The sequence below is a fragment of the Ovis canadensis genome, chromosome 17 (assembly GCF_042477335.2).
Source record: "Ovis canadensis isolate MfBH-ARS-UI-01 breed Bighorn chromosome 17, ARS-UI_OviCan_v2, whole genome shotgun sequence".
In the NCBI taxonomy this organism is placed as follows: domain Eukaryota; kingdom Metazoa; phylum Chordata; class Mammalia; order Artiodactyla; family Bovidae; genus Ovis; species Ovis canadensis.
This window is the reverse complement of record NC_091261.1, coordinates 78,714,956-78,735,392: the sequence shown is the minus strand read 5'-3', so window position 1 is coordinate 78,735,392 and position 20,437 is coordinate 78,714,956. Positions and strand designations below refer to the sequence as shown.

The 20,437-nt window shown below is 52.0% G+C and overlaps 1 protein-coding gene across 4 annotated transcripts in view; it reads right to left on the bottom strand.

Annotated features, from left to right (window-relative positions):
* The window catches only part of ZNRF3 (zinc and ring finger 3), a 163,078-nt gene that overhangs the window by 8,224 nt on the left and 134,417 nt on the right, over positions 1–20,437 (bottom strand). For 3 of the 4 annotated variants that reach the window (XM_069557182.1, XM_069557180.1, XM_069557181.1), the window contains exons 3-4: positions 911–985; positions 378–509 (exon numbers count right to left, since the gene is read on the bottom strand). In XM_069557182.1, the coding sequence (XP_069413283.1) occupies positions 378–509; positions 911–985 (207 nt within the window). Of the gene's footprint in view, positions 1–377; positions 510–910; positions 986–13,838; positions 14,097–20,437 lie in introns of those variants that run through there. The other variant, XM_069557183.1, reaches the window with a different exon arrangement.

The window sequence follows — 20,437 nt, the reverse complement described above, 5'->3', positions numbered from 1 at the left end:
CTCTTAGTGAAGACCCACAGGAGGAGGGAGACTCAGGAAAAGCAGCTGAGGGTAGGGTGCCCTTCCCTTCAGTCCTTAGTCAGCCTTTCATGGGAAGATGGGACAGAAAAGAAAAAAAGACAGGAAGTCACCCAGAGGGGATGCCGGGTGGAAGAGACACCTGGTCACAAGTCATCTATATCTGGAAACGCTTTTCAGATGCCCTCAAGTAAAACTGGTAATCTCTCCCTGGCCTCCGGGTTTACATCTGCTATAAACCTGCAGGTCCCTGGGGCGCATCAGCGTTTAGATGGGGAAAAAGCCGGAAGCAAAAAAAAAAAAAAAGGCCGAAGCCAGAAGGGGCAGGTGGCGGGGTGGGGCAGGTGGCGGAGGCTCACTCGAGGGGGACGGTGTTGGATCCGCGCGCGCGCCACTTTCTGCTTGTTGACGATGTTCATCAGCTTGATCGCATCTGCACCCTTCACATACACCACCGGCCTCTTGAGCGGGTCTTCTGAGCCCTGGTTCAGCTAAGCAAGGAGAGAAGGTGCTGCTTAGAAGACGTAATTACTTTCAAGAAGCCAGAGAGAGAGAAAGAAAAGCTGGAGGAAAAGAACACGAAATTCCCTTTTGAAAATCCCCAAACACCAGCATCATAGGCTGGGGGCTCCCAGGCAGATGAAGCTGAGGATGCCCCCTGTTTTAGGATGAAAGGTCTTTGACAATGCCTCCCAGCCCCCAGCTCCCTGGCTCTTAACCCCTCTCGACACACTCGCTTTGGAGGACGACGTGCAAACATGGATCACTAATGAGGGTAAACAAGCACAAGGGCCCCGAAGACCCAGGTGACACGACCGTGAGAAGCCAGGCTAAGTAAGGGAGGTGCTTCTCTCAGGGGCCCTGCAGCCTTGGCCTGGCCCCAGGAGCCTACCTGGTCAATAGCTTCCGGGTTTTCGGACACATCGAAGATGACAGCAGTGGCTCCCCGCTGCACAGCTCGCTTGGCCTAGAAGAGTAAGAAAGAGCCTGTATGGACGTTCCCAAAAAGCTAGCTTTGGAAATCTGACCTGTATTCTAATGCAGAATGTGATGGTCATGAACTTACGTGACTGGGAGAGTTACCAACTTTCCTACGCCTCAACTTAAGTGAAAGTCTCTCAGTCACATGCCACTCTTGGTGACCCCATAGGCTATACAGTCCATGGAATTCTCCAGGTCAGAATACTGGAGTGAGTAGCCTTTCCCTTTCCTTTACCAGTGGATCTTCCCGACCCAGGAATCAAACTGGGGTCTCCTGCCTTGCAGCGGATTTTTTACCAACTGAGCTATCAGGGAAGCCCAAGCCTCAACTTGCCTGTTTTTTTTTTTTTTTTTTTTAAAGAAGGGTGTGGGGAGTGGGGTGGGGATGGAGGTGGGTAGGCAACAGCGCCTTGTTCAGTTGAACCTGAGAACTAGATGAGTTAGAAATGGTGAAAATAAATAACTGGGTACTCAATTAACCTCTGTCTCCCTCTTCAGCCTAAGCCTTAACGTCAGACTACAAACTGACAACCTGCCCCGTCAGCATAAAGGTACTGGTTTCAGTAATTTCTGCTGTGAACGCAGGGCCACTGGCAACAAAAGCACATGCCTTTGGTCCTTGTCTTGTGGTCCTCCTTCCTCCCCATGTCATCCAGCCCTGCAGTTAGAAGAGCCTGTGACTATGTCCAAGGTAATCTCAAAATGGTCCGTTTTAATAATGGACATGAGCTGAGGACCTTTGGAGATGCTGTCGGGTGGGGGGAAAGGCTACGAGAAATAATTGTAAATGGGGATTTAGAGCTGTTGGCTGCCAAACCTGGCCGCACATCAAAAACCACTTGGGGAAGTTTGTCAAGCAGATTTCCTGGCTCAGACCACAGAGTCTGATTCAGCAGGGCTGGAGTGAGGCCCAGGAAACTGAGTTCTGAAAGTTTTCTGAGGATTCAACCATTTGGGGGAACTACTGATCAGACATGAAATGTTTTAGGAACAAATGAGAAGCGGTGGAATTCTGTTTTGGGGGGTGGAAAGGATTCCTTTCCATCCTGGTGAACCTTCTAGTTTCATGTCCAGCTAAGGGAACAACAGGGTAAAGCTGAGGAAGAATCAGACATAATCCTTGCTTTTAAGAACCTGAATCTTGTTAGGGAAGCAAGACTCCTCCAAAGGTGAGGGGTGGGAGAAGGGACCAAAATGAAAACCCAGCCTTCTGTAAGATGGACAAATGATGGCCAATACTCAGAGGTCAAGAAAGCCTCTATGGGCCAGACTGCTTGAGAAAGAACTAAAGCTGAATTCCTTCCGTAGAAATAATCACTACATGGATACAGTATGGGAAAACCACACTGAGCCTTAGGCTGGAATGTGGCTAGGGCAATGCTCCATCAGCCCACCAGAGGGCAGGCTTGTCCCACAGCTGCTACAATAAGGCAGCTCCCTGTACTTGGTACAAGCAGGACAGTGAACCCTTCGGGATACAACGAAGCCCTCCGCATGTTAACGAGCTCAGGCACCTGAGTGCTGTCCTTGTTCTGCTGAGGACCCCTTCCCATTGGACTGAGATTCGCTGTACTTGGTCTGCTCTGCTGCTTGCCGGTCCCACCCTGGTTCCCCACTGGGCACGCCCCTCCTGGGTGCTGTCCCTGGCTCTTCCAGACAAGCTGCCGATGGGGGTTGGGTGACTAAGTCTCTTTCAGTCCCCAGCCTCAGTTTCCCGACCGGTAAAAGAAGGACAGGACTGTGTCGTGAGGACTAGTCTCGGCCATGCAGAGGTGGCGGGCTGTCCAGAGGGCTGCAGAAAGAGCTGTGATGCCTGTCACCTGCCTCCAGCAAGAGGATGTGATGTCCCTGTGAGAAAGTTTGGAGCCAGATGGTGTCACTTTCCTCCATAAAGCTGTTTAGGGGCACAGACCCCTTTGCCCGAGGTCAGCAGGTCCTCGGGGGTCCCAGTAAGTGGGTGCCAGTCTTCTGCTCAGGGGGTGTGTGAGTCACCCAGTTGTGTCCACCTCTTTGCGACCCCATGGACTGTAGCCCACCAGGCTTCTCTGTCCATGGAATTCTCCAGGCAAGAATACTGGAGTGGGTTGCCATGCCCTTCTCCAGGGAGTCTTCCTGACCCAGGGATCGAACTCCTGCATGGCAGGCAGATTGTTTAACAAGGAAGATCCTCCTGGCCTTGTTCATAAACTGGCTGCCAATGAGGAAATAAACAGGATCTCTCATTCCTTTACTGGCTTTCAGTCCCTGCACATCAGACAGCACCAGAGGGGACTGGGTATGCAGCTCTGTCTTGCTTGGGAGCTTCAGTGGAGGGCGGGCCAGTCTCCTGGTTTCTCTCATGAAAACAGCAGGTCAAGAACATGGAGCTTAAATCCTGTTTATAGCTCGACTGCAGACACAACCAGGTTAATACACAGGGTCCAGGGCACCAATATTTTGTTTGAGAAAACAATCATTCTCACAGTTGGCTTACTTTAAAAATTAGGTTTAATGTAAGCTGCTGTTGAAGTAAGGCTGTATTTCCTGCACACAGGACTGGACACGAGGGGGGTCAGGATTATGTTCAGAACTCACTTGTCAGGAGCAGGCTTGGGATTTAAAATGCTATTGTTGTTGGGTCTGACTCTTTGTGACCCCATGGACTGTAGCCCACCAGGCTCCTCTGTCCATGGGATTTCCCAGGCAATAGTACTGGAGTGGGTTGCCATTTCCTCCCCCAGGGATTGAACCTGTTTCTCCAGCTTCACAGGCCAATTCTTCACCACTGAGCCACCTGAAAAGCCTGGGTTTAAAAATAGGCCATGAATGATCTACATTTTGAAAATGACACATTGATCATACTATTCCCAAAGCAAATGAAAAAACGTACTTGGTCACACAGTTCCCCCTCCCCCCACATTTTCAGTTTAAACATGGCTGCGGCGTCCTTGAATGCTAGATCTTTCGTGTCTTCTGTAGTCAGACTTGGGCCAGAGAGTTATTTCAACACCTCACCTTTATAAAGTCACACACCCAGTGTCCAAATTTCTCAAATTGAGGCTGTTTCAATGGATGTCTAGGGAAGACGCCTTCTGGTGGACGCTTCTAGTCAGTTATTGTAGCTGAGCTTAGCTGGAGAGGGCAGTTGCCCCTGATCTGTGCACAGACTAGATTAAGAAGAGCTTGAGAAGGGTGTGGGCAGCAGAAAGCAGAAGCAGCCCAGAAGCAGCCGGAGGCCTGGCTTACTGATCTCTGCCCACCCTTCCCTGCGCCCCACTCACACGGTCACGTTCCCACCCTCCGGCATGTTCCCACCCTCCATCACCGCTGCTGCTTCCACTAGGCCGGGACAGGTCGGCCCCAGCCAGCCGGTGACCACAAGCCCCACAGCAGGATGTGGACTAAAAGGTTGTCACGGTTCCTTATTTACCTTTCCAGGCCTGCTAGACCCGAGGCGACAACGTCCACAGCCACTGAGACATGTCACGAAAGCGCCAACATCTGCAGACTTACGTCTTGCAGAGTACAAAACATCAAGCTCTAGAAGACAGGATCTTACGTGACTGGCACTTACCGCAACGCAGGACCCCTGTGGTTATTCAATATACACTTATTCTGAATGAGAGCAAGTTTGCCTGGGACTGTGCTCTCGGGGGCCTGCTCCCTGAATGTGGACTGTCTTCCCCTCCAAGGAACTGCTTCTATCGATATGCTTGAGTCTTGAATTTCTGGATGCGTATTGTGCATTCTGCTAATAGTCCCACTACCACCTTGTAGGTGGAGAGGCCCACAACCTAGAGTCTGCTTGGGTTTCGATTAAATTCAGGAATTCCAACCAGGGATGGACCTGGCACTGATCCAGAGTGTACAGTTACACCCAGACTGGGTTTGGGGCCTGGTCCTACACCACACCGGGGCTTCCCAGGTGGCTCAGTGGTAAAGAATCTGCCTGCCAGTGCAGGAGCCACCAGAGCTGTGGGTTTGACCCCTGGATCAGGACGATCCCCTGGAGGAGGGCATGGCAACCCACTCCAGTGCTCTTGCCTGGGACCATCCCATGGACAGAGGAACCTGGTGGGCTACAGTCCATGGGGTCGAAAAGAGTCAGACATGACTGAGTGCACACACAGATTCCCACCCCGTAGCTCCCCTGCAGAGCCCCTGGGAACAGACCGTTTCTTCTGTGGATGTGGGGTCCCCAGTGCTTAAACTTTATTGTATGAAAACTTTCGGTGGAATACTACCTGAATTGGACATAACCCAAAAGATGGCCCACAATCTCTCCTTTGTCCCTCACGCCTGGCCAGAGCATAAGCCAGGAAGCTGGACTGTTAGCATTGATACAAAGACTTGTGTCTTCAACCTCTTACGGGAAGTTCTGACATATGGGGGCTTCAAGCAGACTTTTTCTTTATTTGTCTCTATTGAACATAAGTCTGTGTTCTGTTTTTTTTTTTTTTTTTGCACTTATCATAATCTTCCAACAAGTCATTTAAAATTTTTGTTAATATCCTTAAGGCTGTGATAGATCCCTTCAGATACCCTGCTCACTCATATCTTTTTGATATTTGGGCTATTTCAGTTTTTTTATTCTTATAGTTAATGCCATGTTGAATGAATCTTGGCTTACAGGTCCAATTCTCCTAGGATGGAGGCCTAGGGCCAAAGAAAATGAAGATTATTAAGAATCTTCATACAATCCACATAAGATTTTAGTACTCCTCCTTATAAACTCACTAACTCTTAATTTATCTGCAGCAAGGACAAGATAGGATGACAAGGACAATGAAAGACAAATTTGGGTCAACAGATTTAACTTCTGGATAAAGTAGCACATTGGGGAGCTGGCTAGGAAGGGAGCTGGTCTGAGAGATACTTCACACGTGTAAAGACCTCCAGAGTGAACTATAATGAGTATTGAATCTTACCTAGCCTACTGATGCTTCAAGGTCAAGTTCATGTGCAAAGCCTCCCACCTAAGACTGGTAAATGCTTCTCTTCAGTCAGAAGTAGCTCTTACCCCTGAGTTCTAATACCTGTAAAGATTTCTCCTCTGCCACTTACCACTTTCTATGATGCATTTTCCTCTGCAAAGGTGACCTTCTTTACTATTTTTGCAATTAATAAAAGTAACATGCTTGACATGAAAATTCAAACATAACTCAGAAGTTGAAAGCAAAAAATAACCGACTTAGTTCCTCCTCAAACCCCAGCTTTATAACGTAACAACAGTGTGGTTTATATCCTTCCATGTGTTTTTTTTTTAATTCATGTATCAGCAGGCATACAATGCATACGTATATATACACTCACATATGAAAATCTACTTAAAATAAATTGGATGTATATAATCTGTTCTCAACTGTTTTCCCCCTTATCTCAACAATTTACTCAGCAACGTTATGTGCAGTGATGCAAAAAAGCGTTTTTCTTCTTACCAGCTACATATAGCCTTCCATTACTGGGTGGACCACCTCTCTGCCAGGCATTCAGGGGCTCTCTGCAGCTTCTCCATCAGGCTCAGCGCTGTATGTACAGGCTTGTACTCACATTCTGGTGGCATCCACTCCTTACATCGCTACACGTGGTCCTGTGGAGTCAGATGGCGCTAACATCTCACATGTAATTGTCTTGGCTGGCTGCTAGGCTCACCCGCCCTGGGGTCTGTGGAGCCAGGACGTACATCTGACCAGTGTCGCTGTCCAGAAAAGCCTAACAGAGCAGACCGCCCTGGGCGGGCTCAGCCCATACTCGACAAATTCACATAGTAGGCGGTGGCAGAGTTTAATTCTATTTGTGGTGCCATTTATGACTTTATTCGTTCGATGGTAGTAATTAACCAGTTACTGTGGGTGCTAGGCCGGGAGGATGAACACGGTGAGCAGGACCGTGGCCGCCCCGTCCTCACGTAGCGTCCGTTTCACCAGCAGTGCTGGGGCAGGCCTCACTGAAGAGCCTTGGGGGAGTTGTAACGAAAGGTCTGAGTGTCCTGTTCCGAGGGCCAATGAATTAGAAATGACCCGCCTGGAGCCACCGATCCCATGTTCCTATAGTAGGTCTCAGGGGATGAGACACCGTCCTGATCAGCATCCTTTGAGAAATATCACGTGTGCTAAGGCTCTCAGCTACCTGGCAGCCCCAGTTTTTTCGACACAGGACCCTTTCTGCAACAACTTCTGTCCATACCCTTTCCTTCCACAGAAGCTTTGGGACCCAAGGCTCTGTGCAAACGGCTGGCTCAGGTGACAGGAGTCTCACTGCCTAACTATGCCCTGGCTCTTAACGCATGGTCGGAGGGGGAGGGATGAGCCAGAATCTACATTTTGATCTGGAAGACAATGTCTAAGGAATATACCCACTGCAGCTTAAAGGAGGTGGTCCCTGGTGTGAAAACACTCAATTAACAGTTGACCCTCGAATAATGCGGGGGTCAGGGCGCTGACCCTCTGTACAACCGAAGGGAAATCACCATGGATCTTAGAGTCACCCTCTGTATACTCGGCTCCTCAATCTCCAAGGTTCCTCCATGTCCATGGTTCCGTGTTCACAGATTCAACCCCCTGGGTTATGCAGCGCTGTAGTATTGACCACTGAAAAAACCCATGTCTAAGTGGACCCATGTTCAAACCTGTGTTGCTCGAGGGTCAGCTGTATACAGTGCAAGGTGGCAACTACTTAAGAAAGCCAACTGTGTGCCAGGCACCCCAGGAAGGATCCAAGCCAGGACCTTCTAGAGGTGTCTGTCTCCACACACCTGCTGTTGTCCTGGGATGGGGAAGAGCTCTCGGTCGGCAAGCAGCAGGGTAAGGGCACTGAGGTCTCTCCCTTTCTTACGAGTGTTCACGTGCAGCCCTCTTCCAACATGCACAGCAGTGTGACCCACAGTGGCAGAAACTACAGTCGTGGGGAATCAAGATGGCACCAGAGGCCCAGGGCTTAGTGCCCACGACCTGGCATCAGCTTCCTGCTTCAGCGGGGCCCCCGAGTTCCTTCTGCAGCTGTTCCTGGGGCAGAGCTCACTGTTCCAGCTCAGGCTGATAGAGGTGTGTGTGCCTACCCTTCGCGCGGTCCTGGCCTTCCTATAGCCAGGGCTCTCTCTGGAGAGAGGTGCCCCAATGAGCGCCGTCCAGGGGCCAGGCTGAACCACACCCCTTTGCCCTCACCCCACTGCTCAGCTGCTCACCAAGTTTTGCTGAGTCCATCTTCCACATCCATTCATTTTCCAAGCCCCACTGCTGCCACCCTGTACCGGACACTAGAGTTCTCACCTAAGTCACAACCACCACCCCCCAAGGGCTCCGTAGCCCACCCTGCCTGCCCCCACTGCCCCCCACAGCCCACAGGGTCTCCATGCAGCACAAGAGGGCATTCTCTGAATTGCAGACCTGCCCTGCCCCACTCTCCCGAATGACTCTGTGATGCTCTTCGTATAAGACGTGAGCTCTGTTTAAAAAATGGGTAACCACCAAGGTCCTACAGTACACCCAGGGAACTCTGTTCAATGTCACACAGCAGCCTGGCTGGGAAGGGAGTTTGGGGGAGAACGGATACGTGTGTGTGTATGGCTGAGCTCCTCTGCTGCCCGCCTGGAAGTAGCACACCGCTAATCTGCTATCCTCCAAAAAACAGAATAGGACGTGACCACTCTGGCTTTCTGCGGGCTCAACCCACCAGCCCCGGAGCCTGACGAGGCGGGGCTTTTACAGTTCCTTGCCCACCTGCTGGGGAAACACGCTGCCTCTCGCCCACAGCCAGCCGGGCCTCCTCCAACTCTCACAGCCTCAGGTGTTCCTCTCCGCACCCTGGCCCGCCTGGTCCCACTGGAACAGCTCTTGTGACATCACACTGTCACTGTTTACTTAAAGTGCCTCCCTCACTAGAGGGCAGCCAAGGCCTCAGACTTCTTTCCCGCTCCATTCCCAGAATCAAGCAAAGAGCCTGGTACAGGGTAAAATGGCCTAGAAACGTCTGTTGATTGACCTAAAAAGGATGAGCTTTCGCCCCAGGGGTTAGCATCAAACACGCCGATCCCTGCTGTTCCAAGCACGGGCTGCGGCTCGCTCCAGGCCACCTGGTCTCCTGTTTCCTCTGACTCTTTCTGAGTGGCGGAAGGTTCATTCTCTACCAGATCTTCTCGGAAGTCAGGATCCTCCGCTGGGCAGATGCTGGCGATTCGGTTTCTTATGAGCTGCGGCCGGCTCTTCTGCTGCAGCGCTTGCGTACGGGCCTTCTATTGGTGGTTGGTTCTAACTCAGGAATTATTCTCTCTGGGGAACCTCCACCCCAGTCCCTGAGAGTGGCTCTGTCTCACTGGGGATCTTCATGGGGTCGCAGGCCTCGTGAGCAGGTCTCTGATGTTAGGGCACTCGTCACATCTGTCCCTTCTACTCCCAGGAGGAACATAAGCCTCCCTGACAACTCTCAGCAGAGGAGAGCTGAGCAAACCACCACCTCCAGGTATATGCACGGGCACAGACGGCAGGAGATGTGCATTTTCACTGTCCTCTCATTGCTTAGGAAAACCTGCCCACCCACCCTGCTACCAAGATCCCAGAACTGGTGGCAGATTCCGAACCCCCGGACTCAAACGTGCCCTTGGGCAGAGCCACGAGACACCAAAAGTGCAGGCTTGCGAGGCTCATCCACCTGAGGTCTGAACCTCCAGGCACAGTCCCTGCCAGGAACGCGGGGCCCCTAACAAGCCCTGCTCAGGCTGCCACTGGGACAGGGGCCTGTCCACACACAGAGACCACCAGCCAGACGCGGAGACACCCTGCCTGACGCTCACCAGTCTCTCTCGGCTGGTCCCACCCCAGCACAAACAAGCCAGAGCTCCCCAGGTCCCTGCGTGCCCCTCCCTCTAGACACCACTAAGTGGATTCTAAAGCTGCCCTCCTCACTTTTTCCTTTCCTCCTCCTCCCCTGTGTTCTCGGCTGAGTGACCACCCAGGCACGGGGCTCTTGGGCTTTCTGGTCCGCCGCTGCGCCCTGAAGCATGAGTCACTGCACGACAGGGGACACTCTTTGCCAGCCGAGGGGGCTTGCAAGGCCTGTCTCACCAAGTGCCCTGTTTTCCTACAGAAACCTTTCATTCCATAGGAAATGAGGTCACACACCGGCGCCCATGGGTAACCGGTGAGAAAAGCCTGGTGCCAAGAAGGGGGTGGGCGTCAGAAGAAGTGGCCAGGAAAAAAAAAAACCCGACCGTAACACTCTAACCCGGCAGGAGGCAAGGGAATCACCTGCTCTGGGGCTGCGAGTTCTGCAGGGGAGGGTTAGGAGGGAAAGAAGGTGGGGAGCGGCACAGAGCTTGAAAAAACAACCTGGTTTCGTTTACAGTATACAGGACAGATAGGGTAGTTACTAAACAAAATTTGCAGGGCCATGTGTCTGGTTTACTGCCACGACTTGGAGCCCCTAATCCACTGCCTAAAGGGAGACCAACGCAAAACAGCTCCAACCCAGTGAGGGGGTGGGTGTAGGGAAGTGGGGGTGTCGGGCGGCCAGGCGGGCTCACCTTCCCGGGCGGGAGGAGGCGGATGGGGGAGGAGGGTGGGTGGCGCGGCGCGGCCCGCTCCACTGGCTCCTGGCTCCGGGGCTTGGCTGCAGCCCGGCCTGACCTTCCAGGTTTCCCTGGCCGGAGATCAAAGCGCCGAAGCCACAAACACCGCTCAGAACTCCGAGGCCCCGCGGCCTCCCCCTCCCCCCACGCCGCGGGGCCGTCTTCGGGGGGGCAGGGGTTGTGGGGGGGCCCCGGGCTCCCATCCGGCCTCCTCTGACCCCACCCCGCCGGCCGCGCCCCTCCCGCCAGGAGAAGGTATTTCTCGCCATAATTAAAGTCATTAAGCCCTCCCGGGGCTCGCGTCGGCTGCGGGTTCCGAGCTCCGGAACGAAGGTGATGCATTTTAAGTCCTAGTGAAGATTATGCCGATCTACTTAGGAGACATGTAGCAGCGAGAACTCAGCGGTTAAGTTAGTGGTTAAGGCTGCCTGCGTTTAGTGTTATTTATTCTCAAAATATGTAGCAGCCCCAGTTAATTTCTCCTAATTAAAGGAACCGGCAGGATAGGCTGGGGGCCGCGGCCGTGTCACGGCGCCATCACCGGGTTGGTACCCTTTACGAGCAGAAAACGAACGGAAATGCGTTTCCCTAGATCTTAATCTTTCAGAGACATTTAGACCAGTTCCAAGAAACACAACGATCCTCTTTGTTTTAACACCTTGACGAGGAGCACCCAAACCAGGGAAGCTGTCCACGCCCTCCTGCGCCACTGCGCTGCCGGGTCAAGAGGTGTTGCAGGGGGGCGGCAACCTCCGCAGGTTGGGTTGTTCCTCGGGAGATGGCCGTGCCTGCGACAGAAACTTCTCGAAGGACTTGTTAGCTGCTATGTTGGGTTGATGAGTTTCCAGAAGCCCCACTTCAGGCCAGATCTTATAAAGTCAGCAACTAGAAACTTCAAAAAGGACCACCCCCTTCTCTGCATACGGCTGCTAACGCTTGTTTAATATAAACAAGTGTTAATTAGGTGGCAGGATCGGGCTTAACAACAACAGTGCCTGCAGAGTCTGAAGACCCGACAGGCTCCCTTCCACTAGGAGAGCAAAGGCCGGGCTCCTCGCAGAGAGAACTTCCAAGTCTGGCGGACTTGCTTCTCAACCTTGGCAAGTCTTGGGGTGCAGGGCAGCCTGCAGGCCTGGGCCCCTGCCCTGGAGATGCCTGTTTCATCTGTTCAGAAGGGAGCCCCCCACTGCAGGATTCTTCTGAGTTTCTCAGTCAGTTTTAAAATTCAGACAGGGTCAAGGTATCACTGAGTCATGAGTTGCGCGAAGCCTCTGGGGTGCCTGTCAGAGGCATATTCCGAGGCCTCTCCTGGTTCAACTGGACTCAGATAGGTCCAGAAGCTAGGTAACCAGCATCCCAGGCAAAACTGCTGATGAGGCAGAGGAATTCCTGAATCAGGTGGCAAAATGAAAACAAAAACAAAAAAAACAACCCTAGGATAGTCTGATTATATGTTTTCTTATTTTTATTAAGAGGAAGGGAATCTGGATGAAAGAATTTCTGCATGCCCCAGGCAGTCTTGCTCTTCCCATCTGTGGGGCTTGGGGGGAAACTAACAAACCTTTAAATAAAATAAATGCTACCATCTTGAGGGCCTCCCAGGTGGCTCAGTGGTAAAGAAATCTGCCTGCCAATGCAGGAGACTTGGGTTCGATCCCTGGGTGGAAGACCCCTTGGAGGAGTAAGTGGCAACCCACTCCAGTATTCTTGTCTGGAGAACTCCATGGACAGAGGAGCCTGGCGGGCTGCAGTCCATGCAGAGCGTTGGAGGCGACTGAGCACACTCGCATCCATATCTTAACAGATACACCTTCACAGAGACTTGAAAGGCCAGGTTCTGACTGAAATTTCTCCAACTCCTCGGAGTTCATTGCCGGAATGTGTCGGTGTGGAGAAAGCTGACCCCAGGCCCACCCTGCCTTTGGGGCAGGGTGTGTGTGTGGGGGGGGGCGAGCTTGTGCACATGCAAGGGGTCACCCCAGCCTCAAGGCCAAACTCCACCCACCCTCCTTGGGTAGAGGGCTGTGCTGCCAGGGTACCCTGCCCCAGGAGGAGGGTCCTGGAGGAGAGGACTACAAGGTCCTGGAAGCCAGCACAGGGCCATCTTGGGAGAGATCTGGGATACTGGAAACAATTTAGAAGGGGGCTTCCTCTTGGATTGTCTTCGAGTGGCCAGAAGCTGTAGAAGCTGGGCCTCCCCCACCTGGTCTTGGGACATGACTGCCCCAGAGCATCAGAGAGGGAAAGTAACGTGTTATGTAAGGGCGAGGCAACGAGTGCTTTCAAACAGCACTCACCCTGCAACAGCACGTCAGCAGGTGAGACGGGGCTCGCTCCTGGTTTAGAGCTGGACGGGCAGTGGTTACACGATACAGCCGTGGTATCGTGGGGAGCTGAGAACGTGACATCAGCCTCTCTCCGTAATCTGAGGCTAGAGAAATACTCATGGCATCCTGCTGCTGCTGCTGCTAAGTCACTTCAGTCGTGTCTGACTCTGTGCGACCCCACAGATGGCAGCCCACCAGACTCCTCTGTCCCTGGGATTCTCCACGCAAGAACACTGGAGTGGGTTGCCATTGACTCCTCCAGAGGATCTTCCCAACCCAGGGATCAAACCTGCATCTCTTGTGTCTCCTGCGTTGGTAGGCATGAGCCGTTGGGGAAGCCCCACCCACTAACACCTTATGTAAGTATTCTATTTCCCAATCCCACAATGAAGTTCCAGCTATCTCTTATCCTAACCTAGCTGGATTCCCCCCTCTTTAAAACTCCCTTTACAAACGCCATGTAGCTCACACAGTCGACATGAAGTGGGGTGGCAGGGTGGAACGTCCTGCTTATGTACAGGTTAGCTGCTTTGAAAGCTCATGACTGTCTCAGTCAGAAGCCGTTCATTCAGAAGGCAGGCCCACTGCTCTCTAGGCAGTGCAGGCTCACAAACGGTACACCCTCACTGTGTTGTTCTTAAGGCTCTTCCGAGCTTGTTTCACATTGGTCCTCCCCTGTGTACCCTACTGTCGTGATTCCTTGTATCTGTGACTTGTATTAGAATATCGTTTCATCACCTCTTAACTTTACACTAAAGTCATTTACAGCAGCAACAGAACCACACCTCTCTCCCCACCCACCTTGGGTAGAGTTGCCAGGTGCCCCTCAGCCCAGGGAGGGGTTTCATGACACCCCCCCAACCATGGTGGCCCTGAGGAAGAACAGTAGCTAGAAGGTGACTTGGGAGTGGGTGGCTGACCTGGGTTCTTTTTAGCCCTGCTGGTGTCTTAAAAAAAAAAATCCAGCTCACCTCCCCATCTCTGACTGTGAGCACCTGCACAACGGGGATGATGCTAACAGATGAGACGAGAACGCGCCTGGCATGCGGTAAGCACTTCGGCACTCTCTCCATATCGATGCAGTAGGTATGCGAGGAGTGTCTCCTTGGGGCCCTTGGCCCTCCCCGTGACCGCCTGTGTGCAGGCTTCCTCTCCTCTCCAGGTCCCTCCTGCAGGTCCAGTTCCCACACAGAGCAGCAGGCACTCTGCTGGACTCACAGGGACTGTACCTGTGGAAGGTTCTGGAAGTCAGCATGACTGTGCTGCACAGCGTGGACACACAGGCACAGAACCAGGAGAAGGTGGTCAGTAACACATCTGAATGTTCTGGGAGCCCCTTAAAAACACAGGGTGGGGGTGGGCCCTCCCTGGAGACCGGGGGCCCAGGGTGGGAGGTAGACCCCTCCTCTGTAAGGCTGAAGGCTCCCTGGGTTGATCCTTGGGCACAGCTGAGAGCTGGACCACCAGACTGAGACCCTGAGGAGGTCAGAGGATGGGGCGGTGGGAGGGTGCTTCTCAGCCCTAGCTCACCCATCCCTTGTCCACAGCCAGCCCCCCGAGCCCAGCCCCAGTCCCAGGACAGCCTGATTCCTCTCTTAGTTGGGCTGTTTGGTTTCTAGAAGCCCACTTAGGCTGCTGTAACTCAGACCTAAGGAAAGCGCTCAGAAAAACGTGCTTCAAGGCAATTGAGCTTCTTTCGATGTCTGGCTGAGGAAATGATACGTGCCCCACTCCCCCACCAAGCGGGAGGCTGAGAGTCCAAGGTCAAAGGTCTGGGGGGCAGTCACTATCCCAGGCATCCTCTGGCAGGGTACCTGGGACCCCGCAGGGAGCAAATGTGCCAAGGCCCTCATGCAGGGCGGGGGAAGGGGCTGTGGGCACAGAGCAACTCCCTACCCTGTAAGGGGCAAACTTTAGGGTTCACCGCAGAGGATCTCCCGGGGCCCAGGGGCCTGCACACCCTGACTGGACAGAGCAACAGAATGAGAGTTCCAGCAGAGTCTTCTGTGATAATAGGATGATGAAAATTCAAGATGAGAATCTCAAGGATTCCATTTCCGAAGTCCTGTTTTTCTTCACAAGACCCATGCTTTCTTGAACAAAGTCTTCAAGCACAACCTGAGCCTAGTTAGCCGAGTCACAGAACTGGGATCCCACCTGCCCACCTCAGATCCACTTCCCTGCAGAAAGTCAGGACAGCTGTGCTGTTGGGAGCCCTGGTGGGAATGGGGACTGGGGGTGTGGAGGGGGACACTGGCGGGAGCAGCGGAGATAGTGGGGGCAAGCTAGAAAACATCATGGGAGCTCGTTCAGCCCAGAAAGGCCATATTCTAGTGTCTAATTCAAAGAACAAGCCTTATAAGCCCGTCTCTATAGACCAGCAAGCTGAAGGCCATGTGGAAAGTACATCTGTGTTTTTCCCCCCAATGCATTCCAGGTCTGGCGCTCAATAAACAGCCACCACAATGGTGGTGGTGATGGAAGGGGAGGGAGACAAGCTGAGCAGGCACGGAGCAGGCCTTCCTCAGGCTGAGAACAGACCCGAGATGGAGGAGAAAGAGGTTCCTGTGCATTCCTACCCAGCATCAGGGTGGCGGCAGCAGTTACTTCCTGGGTCCACAATCCCGTCCTGCCCACCGCCTGGGCTGCAAGGCAGTCGGGGGTGGTCACTCGCCTGTGCAGAGCTTGCAGTATCCTGACTAGAGAGAGGGAGCTGGACCAACAGGGGAAACAAGTGGATCGAGAGCCCAACCCTGTGGGACCACCACCTTGAGAGATGCTCCAAACAGATGCTCCACAGAGGAGCTGGCATGGGGGGTGGTATGTGCTGTGGGCTCGAGTGGCTGGGAAGGGCTTTGGCAGCCAAGCTGCCCAAATGAAGAGGAAGGGAAGGCTGGCTGGGAGCTGGACACGTGGGGTGCTGGCTGAGGCTGAAGACCTTGCAGACACCATCAAGTCGTATGAAGGGAAGAGGCGATGCTCTGTAATGCAATGGTGGTTACACATCACAGTCCCCTCCCAAGGCCACCGTGGAAATACTGACTACTTCTTTGTCGCTGTCGTTTAGTCGCTCAGTAGTGCCTGTCTCTACAGCCCCATGGACTGTAGCCCCGTCAGGCTCGTCTGTCCTTGGGATTTCCTAGGCAAGAATACTGGAGTGGGTTGCCATTTCCTCCTCCAGGGGATCTGCCCTACCCAGGGATCCAACCTGCATCTCCTGCACTGGCAGGTGGAGTCTTTCCCAGTGAGCACTGGGGAAGCTTGACTGCTGCTGCTGCTGCTGCTGCGTCGCTTCAGTTGTGTCCGACTCTGTGCGACCCCATGGACTGCAGCCTACCAGGCTCCTCCGTCCCTGGGATTTTCCAGGCAAGAGTCCTGGAGTGGGTTGCCATTGCCTTCTGCAGCTTGACTACTACTTACCAACTAACTCTCTTTTTCTCTCGGTAGCAGGCAGCAGGCCCACAGGTTAGTTTCCAGCACACAGTGTCCAAGAGCCTCTATGGTTTACTGACATTTCTGGATCACTAAAATTGCACTTTTTTCTGGGAGGCGTGCCCTGACCCCTACACAAGGCTCAGTTTGCTTGCTCTGTGCTTACAGGCAAATGTGTAATTCTGACGGTCTTCCCCAGGAGTTATTTACAAAACACGTATTTCTCGAGTGCCTACCATGATGGTACAGTCATATGCTGAGCAGGCCCAGTCCTAAAAGATTTAATCCCTCTTAGCTTGGAGCTGCAGCAGTCACACTGGGGGCCCTGTATGCACAGCAAGAAATACTCCTTGAATGAAGGAAAAACAGGAAAGAGGGGAAATAGGGAGAAGAAAGGTGCCTGCTGACAGGGCCCACGTGTCTCCACTTTACGTCAGACCTCAACTTATCATCCCGTGCAGGGCATACTGCCTCGGAACCCTCAGCAAATACTAAAACATCTCTTCGGTGTGAACTCTCATAGCCAACAACAAATACACGGGCAATTATTGCTTCAAGAAGGCAGATTTTAAAGTGTAGTTTGATGGCCTTTCACTGTGCCAAAAATTGAAAGAAAAAAAAACAAACAGTTAATGACTTTGAAAGTCGTTTATAATGAAAGAGACCAATGGGACTGTGAACCACAGAAAGGTGGGGTTGGGCTGGATCGCTTCCTTTGGTCAATAATGGGTCGATGACTGTGTCATTAAGAAGAGGACTTCTTGCAAAGGAACAGCTTAATCCCAGGAAAAGGAAAGAGTAAAAAGGTTACATTAAGGGAATCAGGGATAATCTCTATCAATTACCCAGAGCCTTTCCTGTTGGGGAAGTCTCAAAAGAAGAACAGGAAAAGAGCTGGGTCACGATCCAGGTGCTTACGCTTTGTTTCATGATCCGAGAGCTTGGCGGGCTGGCTTGTGGTAGGTAAGTGGAGAGGGCTGAAACAACCAGTGGGTGTGGGTGGGGGGTGCGGTGGGTGTATGTTCAGTCATGTCCCACTCTGCGACCCCACGGGCTCCTCTGATGGGATCCTCCAGGCAAGAACACTGGAGCGGGTTGCCATGCTCCCCTCCAGGGGATCTTCCCCACCAGGGATCGGGAACCTTTGTCTCCTACACTGCCAGGTGCTTTCTTTACCACTGTGCCATCTGGGAAGCCCGTGTAACCCACCCACCCCCACCCCCGAAAAACAAGCAGGTGACTGTAGACTATGCCAGGGCTGGTCCAGGAGGCACCCCACCATCAGGCAGGCAGTGGGGGGCTGGCTGGCCTCATTTTGAAGCTAAACAAGTCAAACTGTGTTCCCTCGCGGGAGGCTGGCTGTTTGGAAGGACCAGTGAGCCAGATCCAGAAGAGAAGGTGAGGCTGCTTCTCCCGGGTGCCAACATGGCCCAGCTGAGGAGCTGCCACAGTCCTCACACAGAGGGACCAAGGGGGCCTCTGAGGCAACGCTGACCTCCTCGACTACGGTCCATCTGAATCGATCAAGTGCCCCTGGGTCCTGGAACGGGATTAAAGAGCACCTAGCCCCACGTCCCAGACTTGCAGAGGATGCGGTGACTTCCCGAGGTCAGAGCACGCTGGCAGCAGGGGAGGGTGTTCAACTCATATCCTGTCGGCCCTGCCCCCCACTTCTCTGCAGTCCATTATGTCGTGTCATGTGTGAGCTTTCCTTTTGGGAGAAAATCAAAACTCAGGGGCATCCAATGGTAGTTTTCCAAAAATAGCTGAAAGATATATTTAACCGGTACCTATGCGTTAGAACAGAAGTATTTTGCATATTATTTTAAGCAGTCGTTTACTAGAACATTCCTACAGTAAGAGGTCTGAAACCAAACATTTAAGGAAAGAGCTGTTAAACTGATCTGTGAAAGGAAGACGGTGAACTGTAATGAACTCGACAGCAGACAGGTGGATGTTAGCTTTAAAGGAGATGGAGTCTTGAAAAGAAGTGTCAATTTAAATTTCAAGTGAATTGAGTTCATTATTTTAAAAAAAATCCTAAAGTGAGTACTTTTGAAACAACACAGGGGTCCCCTCATTTCCGCCCCATATACTGAATTTGCTTCTACTGGGCATTTGCATAGCTCAAACTTAAAAATATAAAAGAGAGCTGACTGAAGTCCAAGCTTCTCTCAGAGCACCCAGAGCCTGCTCTTCTGCCAGCCACACCATCACAAAGCCCAGAGCCCCCTGTCATGAGAACACGAAGATGGGCTATGTTCAGATTCAACCGTGGGCAGGGCTGAAGCAAGACTCACAAGTACTGGGTTCCCCAAGCCCCACAGCCTGACTTCAGTTTGAGCCCCCAAGGGAAAGGGTGCCCAGGATCAGGGTCTGACAGTCAGGAGCAGCTTAGGTTTGGGGGTCGCGTTAACCGCTAACAGATGAGGTTATAGATTAACTCATTGCTGGCATTAGTTGGTTAATGTACAATTTGGTAGGTAACTTCAATAGTCCTGGGCCAAGTTCAGAGGGGGAAAAAAAAAAGAGCAGTGTTCCCTTTTCTCATTTAAAATTTTAAAAGGAATAAACTGCTGATACAATCAACATGGATGAATCTCAAAGTATGCTAATTATGCTGAGTGAAAGAAGTCAGATTAAAGAGTACATATTATATGATTTTATTCATATAAAGTCAAATTAATCTACAGAGGAGAAAGCAAATAATGGTTGTCTGGGGACTGGCAAGGGACAGAGAGAGAAGGGGCAGGGAAGGGTTTCAAAGAGGCAAAAGGGAACTTTTTGGAGCAATAGGAAGTCCATATCTTGACTCTGGTCCTAGTTTCATGGATGTGTGGGGTGGGGGGGCACTGGTAAAACTTTTCAAATTGTACACTTCAAATATGTACTGTCTATTATGTCTATTATACATCAACAGAGAACTTAGAAGTGGGGGAGGAGGGGAGAATCCGGAAACATTCTTTCCCCATTATTGGTCTTAACTGCGTAAAAGCAAAAATTTTATGACACAGATAGCTTTCATCATGTGAATGCTGTTAGCATTAGCTGATATAGGAAAATTCTAAAGCTGGTTTTAAAAAATTATCCAGACTGAGGAAGATTAAGACCTCCTTCTGATACATCATGTCTCAACATTCTAAAACCAATCCACTCTTGGTGAATCTGCATGAATGGGAAAGCTGGGCCGGCAGTCCCGAGCCCCCAGGACTCCTGGGTCAGTAGGCGGGAGAGAAGATCACGTGTAGGGGGGATGATCAGGACTGGAGGGGATGGGGGGTGGCGAGTGTCCCTGCGCACTTGCTCCAGCTGCCCACAGTCCTGGGAGTCTAGTGGCCTGAACGATTTTTTAAAAATTGATAAGGTGGATAAGAATCCACTTGCCAGTGTAGGGAACAAAAGGTTCCCCAATGAGAAGGCCCCGCAGTGAGAAGCCCGACCACCACAGCGAAGAGTAGCCCCTGCTCACCGCAACTAGAGAAAGCCTGCTCGGAGCAACAAGGACCCAAGCACAGCTGAAAATAAATTGTTATTTGTTTAAATTCCGGACTCTCTGACTTCCTAAATAGGTGCCCGTGAGTTCGTTGTTTCTATCTGACTCGCAGGCTTCCCGCTCAGGGAGCAGTGAGCCAGCGATAGGACTCTGTAAGATGGTTCAGGGGATCAGACAGTTCATGGGTGCAGAGTGCGTGGCACGGTGTGAGCACCCTGAAGGCACCAAGGAACAGCACCTAGGATCTAGTCTCAAATGAGTCATGGTGCTAACAAGTGTTGATTGCTGCGAATCAGACAATGCTGCTTTGAGAGAAAGGAGTTTGAGTTCTGAACCAGGTATGTCCATGCGTTTAGGAGTCGCTTTAGCTTGCTGTCATGAAGACAAGTGGCACCGGCTTTGCCCTGTGCCACCTTTAGCTTTCGTCTGGAGCAGAACCGAAACAGTCTCCTCCACAGTTAGGTGAGTTGTCAGAATTTAAAGTGCTCCACCATGATTTCCCATCCTTCCTGGGTCGATTACGAGTTACACGGTTGACCCAAAACATCAAATAGTTCCTCTGATCAAGTGTTAACAAGAAATTCACACCTGTCAAGGAAGACAGAAAAGAAAATCCGGCCACAATACTTTGTGGCTCCTGCCATC